This window comes from Botrytis byssoidea, assembly GCF_014898295.1.
Source record: "Botrytis byssoidea strain MUCL 94 chromosome Unknown BBYS_037, whole genome shotgun sequence".
NCBI lineage: Eukaryota > Fungi > Ascomycota > Leotiomycetes > Helotiales > Sclerotiniaceae > Botrytis > Botrytis byssoidea.
In genome coordinates, this window is record NW_024065878.1 from 250,464 (window position 1) to 266,387 (window position 15,924).

Consider the following 15,924-nt stretch of genomic DNA (forward strand, 5'->3'; position numbering starts at 1 on the left):
TTCATCCGTATATCAAATGGCTAATATGGATACTACTACAGACGATCGTTGCTGGAATTTCTCTGAAGCAGCGTTTTTGTTGTCAATGAACCTGGAAGAGTTCTCTTCAAAGCCCTTCGACGTTCTCAAAGTTGGTGATGATTTCGTATCATCCACCTGGTGCTCGACAGCGTGTTTTCTCTCCCTGAAGTAGCTAGGACGACCATCTTCGTAGACAACTTCCAAGTTCTCATTTTCCTTAAAGTCCCCCATTGGAGCGCTTATCCACTCCCCGTCTGCCATTAGAGCAACGCTACAATGCCAAGGGGTTGTAAACCCCGTTTTTGTATTAAGCAAACTCATAGAAATCTTATGATCACCTGTTGACTGGTGGATAGAAAGACGTAGATGGTTGGGAAAAGCATATTTGACCGCTCCCGCAAAAGCCTGTTTTCAAAAATTTAGCAAAGTGAGTGGAAGCCTGGGTCTTGATTGTATCTTGACTTACATATCCTCGAATCAACATCTGCTTAGCGAGGTATTTCACGTTTTTCTTGTAATTGGTATTACTTCGACCTTTGCCAAGGGGGAAAATATATCGTAAATCCGACTCGAGGAATCTTCGATATCCGAGATAAGTCATTTTCGTGTCCGGGTTGTTCGCGATCTCATCTTCAATACTGATATCGTTTTTACCCCATCTATTGATCATAGATAGACGAAAGTTGGTGGCATTGGCAACGTAAGTGATCTCATCTAGCTTTTCTGGCAATGGGAAATTGACAAAGTCTTGGATTCTAGAAAAGCTGATGTGATCGAAACCTTTATTGATAGACATTGCACGCAAGGCCTCTCCGTATGCCCATGTATCGCGATCCGATATACACAGTAAATCTGGGTTTTAATTAGCCAACAGTTTGGGTTAAGATCAGTAGGTAATACGGGATAGGCAAACCATTATAAACAAGTCCATCTGAAATTATTGTGCACTTGGCTCCAGGCTGATAGACTTCTTCAATACGCAAACACATTGTGTTCAGTCTATCAAGAGCAATCTCTTCGGCTTTGTCAGGTAGAATGCCGAAGACCTTATGTACCTTGTTTGATGACTTGAAGGGAAATGCTGGAAGGCACATATCCACCGGTGTTCCACTGCTGACGAACTTCTCGATGACTGCCAAAAACTTGGGCTTCCCCGCGCTATGTCGATCTTTGGTGTCATCGAATTTATTGAGGGCGTAATCAAAGACAATATCCAGAATTTCGTTGCAAACCACCGTGATGCAAGGATTAGTGGTAGATGACATCGTGGAATACTTCTCCATACCGGAAGACTTTTTGAACCGCATGATAGTACCTTGACACAGAACAAACGATTCGATTTGTATTCCAAGCCGGCCCCTATGGCTAATAATGTGTCTCTGTGAAAATAGTTCGTACGGATTGACTGTATAATTGATCCTGTTCAATACACAAGAACAAGAGTAGAAGCGTGATGTGGAAATTAATGTCTGTCAAACACTTCTCGAGCATATCTATTATATATTTCAGAACTGGAAACAGCCTCACTTGGGGTAGCTATCAAAACGCTCCATCACGGTAAGTAACAGCCTTGAAAACTTCTTCATAGACGAACTCTAGGTAACAGTTTTTGAAATTCCACAGCCGCATAGAAGTCAAACCAATGACTTCCCACGATCGCAGCGATCATTGCTAAGTTTAATTGAGTTTACGCTCAAAAATGTTGAAGTGGATATCAAAGTAGTATTTTGGGACCTTATGATGTAGCTCGATATCTGTCGAAATGAATATTCAAGATCCCGTACATCGCCGGTCAACCTCAAGCTCAATGCGACATTGTTGGCTCGAGCTTCCAACTTTTCGGATGCTCAGAGAGCTCGAGAAGGTGGATCTTGAGTCATGTCAAGATCGTATGCTTTGAATGTAATTTCAATTGATTCGATGAATTGGATGTGATGATCTAAATATATCCAGACGCCAAATCTGTCATCGGTCCACTCACTCTACCCCTCGGCTTGTAGGCTCGGGTACTGCCGTAAAGCCACCAATACGGAACCATGATTTCACAGGCTTTTCATATCTGCAAATCAGGTTTGGCAATTGAACGTCGCGGAAAATGTCACAGGAATCACGAAATGAACCGAGTACCGTCATGCGGGTTCCCGCATGGCCCGAGTTACACTTTCGCGAGCCACCCGGGAAATGTAACCCGGTGGGGTATTTCACGATTACAAATTCAAAAACTTATTTTTTGTAAATGGATGCACAAAATTTGATAACATGGCGTTTTCTATTTGCACTGAAATACAAGTATTTATCTCTTTTGAACCATACAAGACATCATTATCACTGGCTTTGCATTTACTTTCGAAGATCGATCAAACATTGGTAAATCCTGTGCTTAAACTTCACTACTCGGATCTGAACAGTCTCCAAATATAGCAAGGAAATTATTCACAAAGTCGTGAACGATTTAGCTGTCGTCCATTGAATCAAAAAGCAGTCAGCAAATGAGATGAATCCCTATGAAATTTCACTTTATATCGTACAACTTTGCCTTACCGCTCAAGATTAACTGGCGATGGATTGACCGCATCATTAGTGATGAGGATTGAGTCTAGTCAAGAGGCTTCTCGAAACTTACTAATTTTCCTGTAACTCTTGTGTATTAGACACCTCGTCAAACCCATCTGTTCAGTTTCCGAAGAAAAAAGTAATGATACGATTGTTCTTTCCTACGGGCAACGATACATTGTTCCATCGAGCGCGAAGACACTAGGCACGAAGCACGCTCACTGCCACTGATCTCTGAATCGTGATGTGAGCCAGGAGAAATTAAGCAAGCCTACCTTTTGAGTCGCAAAAAGAATCAACCACTTCAAGGCAGATATCTAGCAGAGTGGAGAGTTAAACAATTGCCTCTCTATCGGGAATGGCTGGGATTGGGAAACCTTTGTTGCCTTCGAAGAGCTAGAGTCTTTGAAAATTTTGTCCAAAACCCCATTTCTGCCAAGTCATCACGGCTTTGTGAAAAACAGCGACCGAGACGAACGTCAATTCGTCGTCTTAGATAGAATAAACACGTAAACTGTAGCAAAAGAATTCATTGCTTTCTATCCATCTTGACCGTACAGGCGGCATTTTAACAGCTCATGTGGGGCACAGAGAGGGAAAGACATCTCATTAGCTGCCAAGGAGCGGCTAATTCGAACTTGTACTGACTAAGTTCCTCAAACTTGCTCATGCCTCAAATTCCAGTCGATTTTATCAGGTAGCACGAATTATCTCCAGCGTGCCTCTTCCCATGACAAGTAATCGGCAACTGCAACGTGAGAATCTTCGGAAATCCAGTATTAACTCGGGCATTGACTTTGCTAAGTTACCTAGCTTTAGAATCTGAACTCGTTGAAGAGTTGTATCGTTGCTGTGTTTTAAATACGCTTTGAAAAAATTGACGGAAATGCAAAGTTCACCCACCCACTGTTGTATTCATCATCAGATAGTAATCCCCGCCTGAAAGCCCCTGTACAGAAATTGAGCATATTAGCGCAAGTATAATCATGAGTGTGCAAGCTAACAAGCTTCTGCATCGCTACCATGAGATATCTCTATATCTTCCCACAAATTCGGAATTAAAGAAGCAATAGCTCTGTTTGTTGCTCAACTTGACTCATCAGGACTTTTCGTCTGCTTCTTGATTCGGCCTCAGACCGCTCGTCGTTCAAGCATAAAAAGTCTCTGAAAGCTTTCACAGAAGACGATCATGACATCCCAAAATGAAGCATGTACTGAGGTGGACCTTAAAAGGCTTGAGATTGGCCAAAGTGCCATTGACGTTAATTCCTACGAGGAACATGTTGACACTACATTACAACAAGGCGTCCAGGAAATTGAGGCCGTGACTATGACATGGTCGAGGACTTGGCTCGTCGTTGCTTACATTCTCATCTGGATCACCAACTTTGTTCAAGGTTTGGTGTCTGGCGTCAGTGGCTCTCTCCTTCCATACATCACGTCGGACTTCGCTTTGCACTCCCTTACGCCTACTACAAGCATATTGAGCGCTGTTATTGGCGGAGTGACCAATCTAAGCATTGCGAAGGTTCTGGATATCTTTGGTCGTCCTCAGGGATATATTCTTTGCGCAGTGATGTGCACCGTTGGCCTTGCCATGTCGGCCAGTTGTAACAATGTCGAGGCGTACGCAGCATCTCAAGTCTTCTACACAGTTGGAATAAATGGTATAGGATACAGTCTGAGTGTCTTCGTCGCAGATACATCCTCAATCCGGCATCGAGGTCTGATGCAGGCATTTGTCAGCTCCCCAAATCTGATCACTTGCTGGCTAAGTGGGCCGATATCAACAGACCTTTTGAATGGACCTGGCTGGCGCTGGGCTTACGGAGCCTTCGCCATTCTTGTTCCGCTTGTGACCTTTCCGCTTTCTGGCCTTTTCATATGGCAATTTTTGAAAGCTAAGAAGCTGGAGATCATACAAAAGAATGATAGTGGACGCACTAATTGGCAGTCTGCTACTTACTACTGCCGCGAGTTTGATGCCATTGGTCTCATTCTAGTATCTGCTGGCGTCGCGTTCTTTCTATTGCCATTCAACCTTTACACTATTGAGGCAAAAGGGTGGGGATCTTCACTTATCATCTGCTTCCTAGTCTTTGGAGTCGTATTAATCGTCGCTTTCGCCATATGGGAAAAGTTCTTCGCCACTATATCATTCATTCCATGGTCTCTCCTCAAGGACCGTACAGTCTTTGGTGCTTGCCTCCTCTCCTTTACGCTCTTCATCAGTTACTCCTGCTGGGCCAGCTACTTTGCTTCTTTTCTACAAGTTGTGAACAACCTGAGTATTACCGAGGCCAGCTATGTCATGCAGACGTACACTGTTGGCGGTGTACTGCTCGCACTCGCCACTGGCGGTGTCATCAGCTTTACTGGACGTTACAAACCCATTGCACTTTATTTTGGTGTTCCTCTGACGATCCTTGGCATGTCGCTCCTCATTTACTTTCGTCAACCTGACCAGGAAATTGGGTATATCGTCATGTGCATGATCTTTATTTCGTTTGCAGAGGGAGTCTTGGTCATCTGTACCGAGATCGCCATCATGGCTGCCGCCGCAGAGCAGCAATATTTCGCCGTCAGCCTGGCTGTGCTGGGCCTGTTTGGAAACATTGGTTCAGCTATTGGTCTAACCATTTCTGCTGCTATCTGGCAGGGTATATTGCCCAACAAGCTTTCTGCAAATCTTCCCGATATAGATCAAGCAGATCTACTCCTAATATATGAGTCCTTGCCGACACAGTTGTCGTTCCCACCAGGAACGACTGAGCGCCTTGCAATTCAGCACGCCTATAGCGATGCGCAGAGAGGATTGTTGATTGCTGGTACCGTTGTCTGGGTTATCGGTTTAGCGGCGGTCTTATTGTGGCGGGACATCAAGGTTATTGGCATTCGCCAGTCGAAAGGGCAGGTTGCTTGAGCAACGATTTCGGTTTTGGTACATAGGTTCTCTACAATAGTCTTCTGTGCTCAGTTGGATTTGTAGCTCATGAATATTTCGGTGCAATTTTCGGGGAAAGGTCATTAAAGAGAGACACTACATGTCTTCCGTCTTGAGGTTTGAAAATCAAAGCCCTTATATTGTAGGAATGAATACGCTGTAACCACAAGATAGATGAAAGCTTATCATCGGTGGGCTCGTTGCAACTCGGCAAACGGGTCCAGAAGTTTGTCTGCCCCACCACAGACCTTTCGAACTCATTATATTAACTCCGTACGATCATTTTGATTGCCCAACATATAAGAGAACTTAGTTCTCACATAATGTTGGTCTCTTCGATCCTGCAAAATCGTTGATCTTGCTAAAAATATAAAAAAAGGCACGAGTCTCTGATCACAGTGCACGCAACGGTTCAAGGTCTGATGTCGATTGGCAACGAACACAAAGGTCTTGGCACATATCCACATTAATCCTACCTTAAAAGCAGGGTGCCATTGCCTTAAAGCAGTTAGATTAGATTTGTAATCGATCCGATCAATGTCAGCACCTTCCAAAAATGTCCTGCATCGCCATTATCATGTTTTATAGCTAAAAAATTGAAACGTCCTGGCGTAATCTCAGCCTCGAATCTGATGTGCGATGTTGCAGCTGCCGAAGACTATAAATTCACAGTAGCTTTACCCACCGGGTGAGTGTGTATACGCAAACATTGTAAATTTGAGGCGTCCTGAAATCAGGAAAATATGGTGACCAATACTCTTCCCGAAGATGGAAAATACACTTTCATAACCTCGACTCCTTTTGATTCGGCAAAAGGGAAACAGGAGACGAGGACCCTAGTACGAAAACATGTGATGCGTCCATTCATGAAACAAAATCGACCGAAAAGGGCAAATGGTCTGAAGAAAATTGCGTCAAATTCTTGTGTTGGTGCGTCTCCACTGCAGACATCCATCCCACACGCGAATGGGAAGGAGATAGACACAGAAGCAGAAGTAGGAAGCGAAGCTCTAATGGGTTTGCAAACGAATTCAATGGTTTTATTGGGGAATGGCCGTGTGAATCCCTTTCAGGCATGGCCAGTCAAGATGGATGCCCAAGAGCATGAGCTGGTGTATCACAGTAAGCTTTCCCAGGTTGGTCAATTTAATTGTTAACTCTCGTCCAGTCTGGGATCCAGCACAATGCTTCCAGCCATTCAGAGACTTCTGGTTTCCGCTTGGTACAAACGATTCCGCGGCAATGCACTTGATGTTGGCTAACGCTGCCCTACACCTTAACGCTCTTAAAGGTAATCGAGTTGAGGATCGTGAATCGATGACGTATCATCTTTCAGCTGTCAGATCCGTGAATCGAAGATTAGCAAACTTTAGTGTAGAACATTCAGACGGAATCCTGGGGGCTATACTTGGCGTGCGTTTTTTATTATGATATACCATTTTTTCCATTCATTTCCATGATACTAACTCAGTATAGTTCATGTGTCACGACGTAAGTCGTTCCGCGATCTTTAGAAAGCATCTACTAAGTCTATTAGCATCTTCTCTCCAATCCGAAGAGGTGGAAGATCCACCAGGCTGGCTTCTATAGAATATTGGGCTTGCGAGGCGGACTGTCAAGTATCGAAAATATCCCACCGATTCGTCTCTCTTTGTTCTGGATCGAGAATAATATGTCTAGCGATTTAGATATGGTGCCTCTTTCTCCTCCGCCTGTTCAATATTTTACGAATCCTTATCTTCCAAGGTATCAAGCTGAGGGCGAAGCTTATTTTGTCAACATCTGTGAGCACTCTGATATCTCATCTTTTCTTTCTGTGGACATTCTCGATATCATGAAGCAGTTGAGTATTCTCACAGTCACGATAATTCGCGAAAGTGACAAGAGAAATCTATCGAAAGATGCGCAATTTCTTTGGGGAGACCAGAACTTTGCTGGTCTGTGCGTCTATCCGATCTTGTCGAGATTTTTGACTATACAGAAAGAGCCCAAGCATGATATCGAAGAGTTGTGTAGGATTGGCGGGCTTCTATTTATTGGCCAGACAAGAAGATGGTTCGGCGTTGCGCCCGTGATTACCAACGTTTTTATCACCAAGCTGCGTCGATTACTAGAGAGCGACGGAGACATATGGCATACCAAGGTAAAGAGTCTAAGAGTATGGACTCTTGTTATGGCTGGCTGCGCAGCGACTATAGAAGACGAGAAAGCTTGGATAGTTGAGACACTCAAGCGGGATGTCTTTGACTGGTCCGAGTTGCAGAACGTGAAGAATATGTGGTGGATAGATGAAATACTCCAGGTTGGACTGTTAAATTTGGAGACTGCCTTTTATTCACTCTAGGAGATTAGGTGATTATCGAAAGAAGTTGTTATCCTTATCTACCCAGTGAATTCGATCAGCATATAAGTCAATAAGAAACTTTTCCCTCCGAAGTTAGAATTTCCAAGCAGTGCACGAATTAAGATGAACACAGAAGGGCTGCAAAAAAAAAACGAAAAGTAAAGCACGTCTAATGCCGAAAAAGTGAATGGTGATCAAAGACTTTTGCTGTAGCATTGGAATTGCTGCTTTTCGCTCTTAAAACATCTTGTAGGGCGAAGGGCTTTGTTACGTAGTCACACATCAGTATACAAGATATCTAGCATGGTCCGCAATGCAGACAACATGTTTTCATTTGAACTATGCTACAACAGTAACTAGATATTAGTAAGACGAGGTTGAAGAGCACATGAATGAATAAGAGATTTCCTGACTAAACTCCTATCAAAGGTGTCCAGCTTTACTACGCCGCTTTCCTGAGTTCACCAATCCCCTCTCGGATTTTAATGCTGAGCATTATCGGCTCTTTCTGAATAATCATCAACGTCTTCAACTTTGTCCAATCGAGTCGCTTCCCAGTTTCAGCCACATCGAATGCCCACAGAAGCCTAGCAATGACAAGCCGAATCTCTGCCCAGGCCAAGCTTTTACAAATACAGTTAGAGTGACCAATGCTGAAAGGTTGGCTCACTGAGAGATGATCATTTTCGAATTCGTATGGTCGAATTCCTGTCGGAAGCCAGCGTTCTGGGTGAAATTCATTTGGACAAGAGAAATATTTCTCAGAGCGACTCATGGCGTAGGATCGGACGGATATACTTGTCTACGATGGTCAGTAACATTGGGGTATCGGATTAAATGAAGTGTACTTACTCCTGCTGACACGAATGTATCGGCGTATATTTCACCACCTGGGGGAACAATTCGAGGAAGACCACCCGGAACCGGATTCGCAAGTCTCAATCCTTCATTTATTACCGCATTGAAGTATAGAAAACCATGTAGTATCGCAATTTTGATATCCGCCTCGCGGTAAAAGGTCCCTCGAATCTCAGAGACAAGTTTGCTCAATTTTTCTGGGTTCTGAACCAAGTAAAGTAACGTTCCCGATATCGATGTTGCAGTTGCGTCTGTTCCAGCCACCAATAGAATGGCCAAGTTCGACTGAGTTTCCTTCAAAGAAATCTGATGGAAAGCCACATTATCCTTCATAAACGAGGCAACAAAGTCCGGCTTTTGCTTTTCCAGATTCAGGCGTTTGTTGATTCAATCATTTGCGAACTCGGAGTGTTTTCTTTGCATCTCCATCACACCTTTTGGGAGCAATTTGAAGACCATTGTCTCGATCAATGGATACCATCTTGTGGCCGCTGCATATACCATTCCTTCAGAAAATTGTTCAAGGTGTTTGCCCAGGGATGAAGTTCACTAATTGCTAAACAACCAAAAGACTCGCCGAGCGCGAGTCCACCAACGACATCGACTGTGAACCAACTAGCCCATTGAAAGATATCCATGATTGTGCTACTTTCCTCGGATGTAAAACTCAAGACCAATTCATTTAAGCGATCAATAAGTAAGTCTACAAAAGATTCAATCAAAGGACTTTCATTCCGCAGACTAGTCTCGGTAAATGAAGTACTGAGCGCTTTTCGAAATCGAGCATGTCTCTCCAGGTCAAGGGACGTAACAATATTCTGGGGCATCTCATCCGGTGCTTGAGACAACATTAGTAAGAAGCAATCCGATACATCAAGATATACCACTTATACCTTTGTGCCATACAGGATCTTTAGTAGGATCTGCATGACCCGGTCGATGTACATAAACACCATTCCAGGCTTCTTCCTTCGTGAAAGATATCTCATTTGGAGCCAAGCGAACCACATCGCCATATATTTCGTGAATTTTCATCTGGTCTAATACAAGGTTACCTCGCACTAGAGAGATAATATATGGTAATCGACTTGATCTCCATAATATCGGGCCTGGAAATTTTCGTAAAGGGTGGAAACAGAGATTGTATATTAGGGTGACTGCTGGGTACTATCACATCTATATGTCAGTATAAGAGTTTATAAAGTCAAGCAATCTCAGGAGACGCACCAAGCTGATGGCTGCAAGAGTCAACAGCAATGTCGAAAACAGATTAGATCCTGCGAGATCAATCATGATCGTAATTTCAAGCAAGAACTATTTCTTGGTGGCATTTCTATCAATTGGAAGATCTTGCATTTAATCCTGTCGAATTCAATGATGTGGTTATATTGATCCGCAATTTAATTATGACAGATTCCCCGCCCCGTGGTTGGTTCGACACCAGATCATGCAGTCATCCAACATTTTGGTAAATGTTGTTGGTGTTGAACTTTTTTTCATAGATACAAACATTCGATGATTCCACGACGTTTTGTCCTCTTTAGCAGAAACCTCTGAGGAAATACCAGGACTTCCCAGCCTTGAACAGGGACCCGAATAAAGGCTACGGAGGAATTTAAACATAGACAAGCGGATTAATTCCTCGCAACGGTGAAGAATTGCGTTAAGTCCCAGAGTCAAATCATACGATTAGGGATGGTGTTGTGTTGATGGTTTTTAGAACTATCTGTTATATACCAACTGCATAATATGTTAGTGACAAGACTCGAACCTCGCGAGCATTGCTCATTTTGGATGTCAGCTTTTATTTAAGTGAGGCTGATAGACGTGTATTTGCAATCAATCGTCTTGTCATTTCAAAAATTAATTGTTGGTTGTAGGTATAGTACCGGAGCGAGAATGCAAAATCAGCAGGCCAAATTCCTGTTGCCCTGGACAGGGAAAACACTCAAAACCTTTCCCCTTATAGCTGCATTTCAAGCAAGAACTGAACGCTATCTGTAGAAACACTATTGCCTCGTAAATTTCATATTGATCAGTGGAACACCCATCCGGACAGGAAAATATCCCGTCGGTGGAGGCCAACAGTTTGACAGAAAAAGTTTTCTCGCAGCGCGTTCATCTAGCAGAATTTCATTTTACATACATGCTACACAGACCTGGGTAATTTCCAGAGACAAGTTTTTATAATTTATTCCGTTATTGTAAAATGGGAATGACACGGAAACTTCTCTTAAGGTCTTGCACTTCTGCCTCTCATCCAGCCATCACCAGTGGACTCAGATACACCATGGTTGTTGTCAATCCAGCAAAACAAAATTAAATACCAGCAATACGAATCTCACAGCTCTTCGAGTAATATTTGATGCACTGCAAACCCTATGCACTCCCTCAACTATCACATGGAGCTAAAGAGTATATCTCGATCCGCGATACACAATAGAATACTGTCTACCTTCCAAATAACTTCAAGTCATCAGAAGTAAACTACTCGCGATGTGGAACTAAGACGGGGTAGTATACTCGAGTAGACAGGCTAAATTTGTCTATTCTTGATTGCTGTTTTAGAGATTCTCAGGATCTTTCTATCTTAATCTAGATTTACTGAATACCGTAACATCATCACCGCTCAAATCAATGTATTCAAATGATATCATTGAAATCCAATAGTAATCTTAAAAGACACCCAATCATATCGTAGATCAAATATCGTTGCAATGACAAATCAATACAGGTATTTATAATCGCTTGCCAGTAAAAACGAAGCATTTTAAATATTCAGACACGAATAAACATCATAATTTCTGATCTCGTTTATCTAAATTTGAGTGAGTACTAGGTATATTCAGTAACTAGATATTTACCACATCAATGTATCTATCATACAGTATTCCTTTCTCTCATTTTCCCCCCAATATCTAGACAACTCAAACCACATTTTTCATCCCTACTCACACTCTCAGAATAAACTTCCCAGCAGTCATGATTCATGAAAATACGACACGATTAATTTAATACATTCGATCACAGGAGCAAACATACCGACAACATTTCTTCCATATAATACCAAATCACAATCATTCAATTCATGCTCCTCACGTGATATATCTCACAAATCCATCTCCACATCCCATCCCCCCCAAAAAGCAAGTCCACTGGTGGCCATTGGTGGTCAGAATAAATGAGTACCCCCTCCTTAAAAATCAACACAAAATCATCCTTTCAAAATTTCCATATAAAATCTACTCGTACCGACGTAACTGAAAATCGTGGGCTCATCCGCGATTATTCGATACCTATCTGCATCTGTTTTATTTATTTATCTATGGTTGAAGTATCCCCGAAATTACCTAGATATACTGATCAAGCATATGTTTGTCATCTTTTCCCCCTGTTCTACTTTATTTTGCTTGGATGTTGGTTTTTGAAATGGATAAAAACTTAGGAATATATAACGTAGTTTAACACCAAGTGGTCTATATCATTGAATAGCCTATTTCAAAATAGACCAAAATTGATTATTTTTGAATATTCCTATTTTAATAACTAATTATTATTTTTGAAAAATAAAAGAATATAAAATAATAATAAAAATTCAATTTCTTAAAAATCTATTTTTTTTATAAATATTTTTATTATATTTAATAAAAAATTGAAAATGTTATGATTTTTATTATAAAAAATCTATTTTAATAATGATTCTTATATTAATTCGAATTTTCAAAAAAAGATTAGATTTTTATAATATTATTATAATTAAATTTTATATATTCAATTTTCAAAAAATTCTATTAATAAATAAAAAAGTGTACAATTATATACAAACGAATTTTATATATATTTAAAGTAGGCCATTCAGTGATATAGGTCACTTGGTGTTAAACTACGTTATATATACATACAGATATCAAATCAAAGAAAGATTTCATATTCCTCACCAGCGCGGGGTATCATATATCATACATCATGTCCCCAGAATCCATCCATCCATCCCTCCATTCCTTCCCCCTCCACCCCCTCCACCCCCTCCCGAAAACGAAGCTAAGTGCGGGGTAGCTACAGCTCCATCACCTACCCACCTACCACCTACCCACCCACCGATAATGGTGGGGTCGAAGCAATGACATGACATGAAATGACATGATAGATAGATGGTGGGATGCTAATCGACAGGAGGTGGGGTTGGGAAAAACAAAACAAAATAAAATATGTAACCTTACGATCGGAATGCCCGCCCCCAGATATACTATAAATGCTGGTGCGTGAAACCCCACACTACCCACGTCCCGGACCACTTCTGCTCTTCTCTCTCTCTCCACAAATAATGTAAGAGGGGAAATATCGTGAGACTTGGGGGTTGAGACTTGGGAGGCGCGGGAGGCGCCGGAGACGGCGGGGTGGTTGGTTGGTTGATGATTTGAGGAGGTGTTTTTGCTCATGGATTGATGGATGGATTGATGGATGGATTCATGTATGTAGGTATGTTGTGCATGGGATGAAGGAGATGCATAAATGGAAAGTTTATTTGATTATAGTAGGTATTTGGTTCATATTAACTGCCTACTTAACATACATACTAGGTAGATATACCCAGTATCCACACTCGCGACTAATTTTATATAATTACACTTTTAAAACATGCCATCATTCCTCCATAATACTACAATTTTCAATACTACAAGATCCCAAATTATCTCCTGACTGTGCCATTCATCGCGGAATCAATACCATCCACACCATTATACAAACCCAAACTGGCTTGCCAAAGTTTGTTCTCGTTCAATAACCACACTTGCATTTTATCTCCCTCATTTCCGAGAATAAAGTTCGCGGAACCACCGGCTACTGCAATTTTGCCGAGCAAAACACCTCCCTCGTTCCAGACATTGACTCCATCTCCACATCCTGCATATACATTTCCTGCCTCATCAGTTTTAATTCCATCTGGAAGACCTGATTGTGGTACTGCGAAGATTCTCTTGTTGGTAAGAGCTGGTTCACCTCCTCGAGTTATAACGTCATATGCGTAGATAGCTCTTGGTGCAGTAGGGGCAGTGGAATTGCCGGCTCCGTCGGTAATGTAAGCGGTTTTCTCATCGGGACTGAATGTGATACCATTTGGTTCTTGGATGCCATCAGCAACGACACGGATGTCATTTGTACCTGGCATGTAGCGGTAGACCTGAGGTGGAAGCAAGGGTTGAGGGCGGATTCCTTGCCATGAACCGTATGATGGATCTGTGAACCATAGAGCTCCGTCGCTTGTCACGTGGACATCATTGGGCGAGTTAAATTCAACGCCGTAGTAGTTGTTGATGAGGGTTTTGGCAGTATATGGAGCTGTAGCATTCATAAAGACAAGACCACCGGGTGCGGTCATGGATCCTTGGTCGCAGATTACGAGACCATCGTTGTATTTTGCTCCTCCGTTTGCGAGGGTAAGGGTTCCTTCTGGCTCAATAACTGTAGCGATCCATGAATCACCGGATTTGTCTAAACGAGTGATGGAGATGGCCTTGTTGTTAGTGGCAGCAGAACTGGTATTGGAGGCATATTGGTTACTCGTGACGAAAAGAGTTGATTCATCGAAAAAGATGGCGGCTTCATGGAATTGAGGGAAAGAAGAATTTATGATATTGCTAATCGCTGGCGCGTCTCCAAGAATTGAAGTGAAAGATCCATTGTAGACTTGAAATGGTGAGGTATTGCTAACATTGTACAAGTCCAATGTAGTGATTGTATCGGCGGTGTAGGTCTAAGGGTTCATTAGTTTATGGTCATAGCTGTTACCATCACTCTGTACTTACATATATTGATTCTTGGGCCAAGGCACCAGTGACAATCGCCAAAGTTGGGAGAATATCTCTAGAAAACATCACTGCTTTGTTTATAGGTTCTAGAAGAATGAATAGAGATAGATCAAGCCAAGTAAAACAGACAATGAAAGAACATAGCTAAATACTTATACTGAAGAATTACGGGTATGGATCGTCGAACATGCCGTCTTGGTGGATCTATCTATCAATATCACTTGGCATATCATTTGTAATTGTCCGAAATCGTGAAGCATTTGCCAATGCTCATTGTAATTTGGGTCAACGCCGTGAAACGTAAGTGCCAAGAATGAGAAAATTGATGCTGAATAGGGGTCGTGAACTTTGTTAAATTTGGTGCTTCCAGAAAGCATGAAAGGCCCTATTTTGTTTCTTTCGTAGGTATGAAACATGCCAGAAATTTCTTTTGAGAGTGCCAAGGTTGAAATCTTCATTCATCAGATCTTTTACCTCGTCGTCGACCGATTTCCTGGAACCTCGAGGGACTTTAAGATTTCTTGGCATCATCCCATGGCTCATTTCAGAACCAATGCGATTATGTGCATTGTGCTCTGATAAAAATCTGTGCCGACGTATGGCCGCCGTATTTTCAAACCTTAAAATTCCAGCCCGCCCGTCTGAAGGAAAGCCACAAAGGTTGAATGAATGGTGTTATGAATACCCATCATAGATCGAGCTGAAATGATCTACTAGGTTACTAATCTTGCAGCATTTCGTTATCGCCAATGCCCTAAGGTAAAATGAACTGCATTGAAATGGATTGAACTGGTTGGGCTGGGTTCAATTATGTAGAACTACCTAGGTTACTAGTCAGGTATACCTAGTAGATAACTGTGATAACGTATCGTACCGTATCATGCTATTGAAGTCTGTGAGCACGTGTTTTGGATATGACTCATTTGATTGGTCATTTAAAGTCCGATAAGTGCTACCGAAAAGAGCCCAATAAAATGGTTGGGTGTTTATGACTGTTTTTGACTGTGTTCCAAGTATCGAGAAACTGCGCTTGCCGCGATTATAGAATACGGAAACCGAGATGTCCATTCCTTTGGAGCGTAAGTGGATCGGTATGTACCGGTATAATCAAAGTGTGTATTTAGTCATTATTACCAATTGTGGATAAATAAAATATGAAAATATGAAAATATGGAAACTTATATACAAGTACAAAAGATTCACATACGAAAAGTCTGTGCTGTGCTTCTTGTCCCCGCCAGATTATCATCGAATCCAAATTGATCAGAGTACCATCGTAAAAAAACCACAAAAAAATACTTGTTGCCAAAAATGGATTAGTCTCTTATCTACCCCGCTAAGGTTAACCGTTCTTTCCAAATATACCGATTAACCTTCAACTCTTACCTACCTAC

The 15,924-nt window shown here is 41.9% G+C and overlaps 5 protein-coding genes across 5 annotated transcripts; 2 read left to right on the forward strand and 3 right to left on the reverse strand.

Moving 5' to 3' along the window:
* Positions 1-12: 12 nt before the first annotated feature.
* On the reverse strand, positions 13-1,286 carry EAE97_011481 (uncharacterized protein; the record flags this gene model as incomplete). Its single annotated transcript, XM_038881996.1, has 3 exons — positions 13-426; positions 488-873; positions 935-1,286. The coding sequence occupies 3 exons, from the start codon at positions 1,284-1,286 to the stop codon at positions 13-15; spliced, it is 1,152 nt and encodes a 383-aa protein (XP_038727222.1).
* A 2,477-nt stretch (positions 1,287-3,763) lies between these two features.
* EAE97_011482 (uncharacterized protein) lies at positions 3,764-5,497 on the forward strand (the record flags this gene model as incomplete). The annotated part of the gene is made up of 1 exon (XM_038881997.1): positions 3,764-5,497. The coding sequence occupies one exon, from the start codon at positions 3,764-3,766 to the stop codon at positions 5,495-5,497; it is 1,734 nt and encodes a 577-aa protein (XP_038727223.1).
* A 764-nt stretch (positions 5,498-6,261) lies between these two features.
* On the forward strand, positions 6,262-7,862 carry EAE97_011483 (uncharacterized protein; the record flags this gene model as incomplete). Its single annotated transcript, XM_038881998.1, has 4 exons — positions 6,262-6,640; positions 6,687-6,931; positions 6,995-7,009; positions 7,056-7,862. 4 exons carry the CDS (start codon positions 6,262-6,264, stop codon positions 7,860-7,862), a joined length of 1,446 nt encoding a protein of 481 aa, XP_038727224.1.
* Positions 7,863-8,304: 442 nt separating this feature from the next.
* EAE97_011484 (uncharacterized protein) lies at positions 8,305-10,013 on the reverse strand (the record flags this gene model as incomplete). The annotated part of the gene is made up of 6 exons (XM_038881999.1): positions 8,305-8,664; positions 8,715-9,074; positions 9,124-9,154; positions 9,222-9,558; positions 9,614-9,887; positions 9,948-10,013. The coding sequence occupies 6 exons, from the start codon at positions 10,011-10,013 to the stop codon at positions 8,305-8,307; spliced, it is 1,428 nt and encodes a 475-aa protein (XP_038727225.1).
* Positions 10,014-13,019: 3,006 nt separating this feature from the next.
* EAE97_011485 (uncharacterized protein) lies at positions 13,020-15,290 on the reverse strand. Its single transcript, XM_038882000.1, has 2 exons — positions 14,528-15,290; positions 13,020-14,475 (listed from the first exon to the last, which is right to left on the reverse strand). Exons 1-2 carry the CDS (start codon positions 14,594-14,596, stop codon positions 13,411-13,413), a joined length of 1,134 nt encoding a protein of 377 aa, XP_038727226.1. The 5' UTR covers positions 14,597-15,290; the 3' UTR covers positions 13,020-13,410.
* Between the last annotated feature and the right edge of the window lie 634 nt (positions 15,291-15,924).

Excerpts from the sequence above, each read along its gene's own strand:
- EAE97_011485 (XM_038882000.1), bottom strand. The coding sequence starts at position 14,596 with ATGTTTTCTAGAGATATTCTCCCAACTTTGGCGATTGTCACTGGTGCC. Across the intron at positions 14,476-14,527 it reads TGGCCCAAGAATCAATATAT|ACCTACACCGCCGATACAAT; the intron begins GTAAGTACAGAG and ends ATGAACCCTTAG.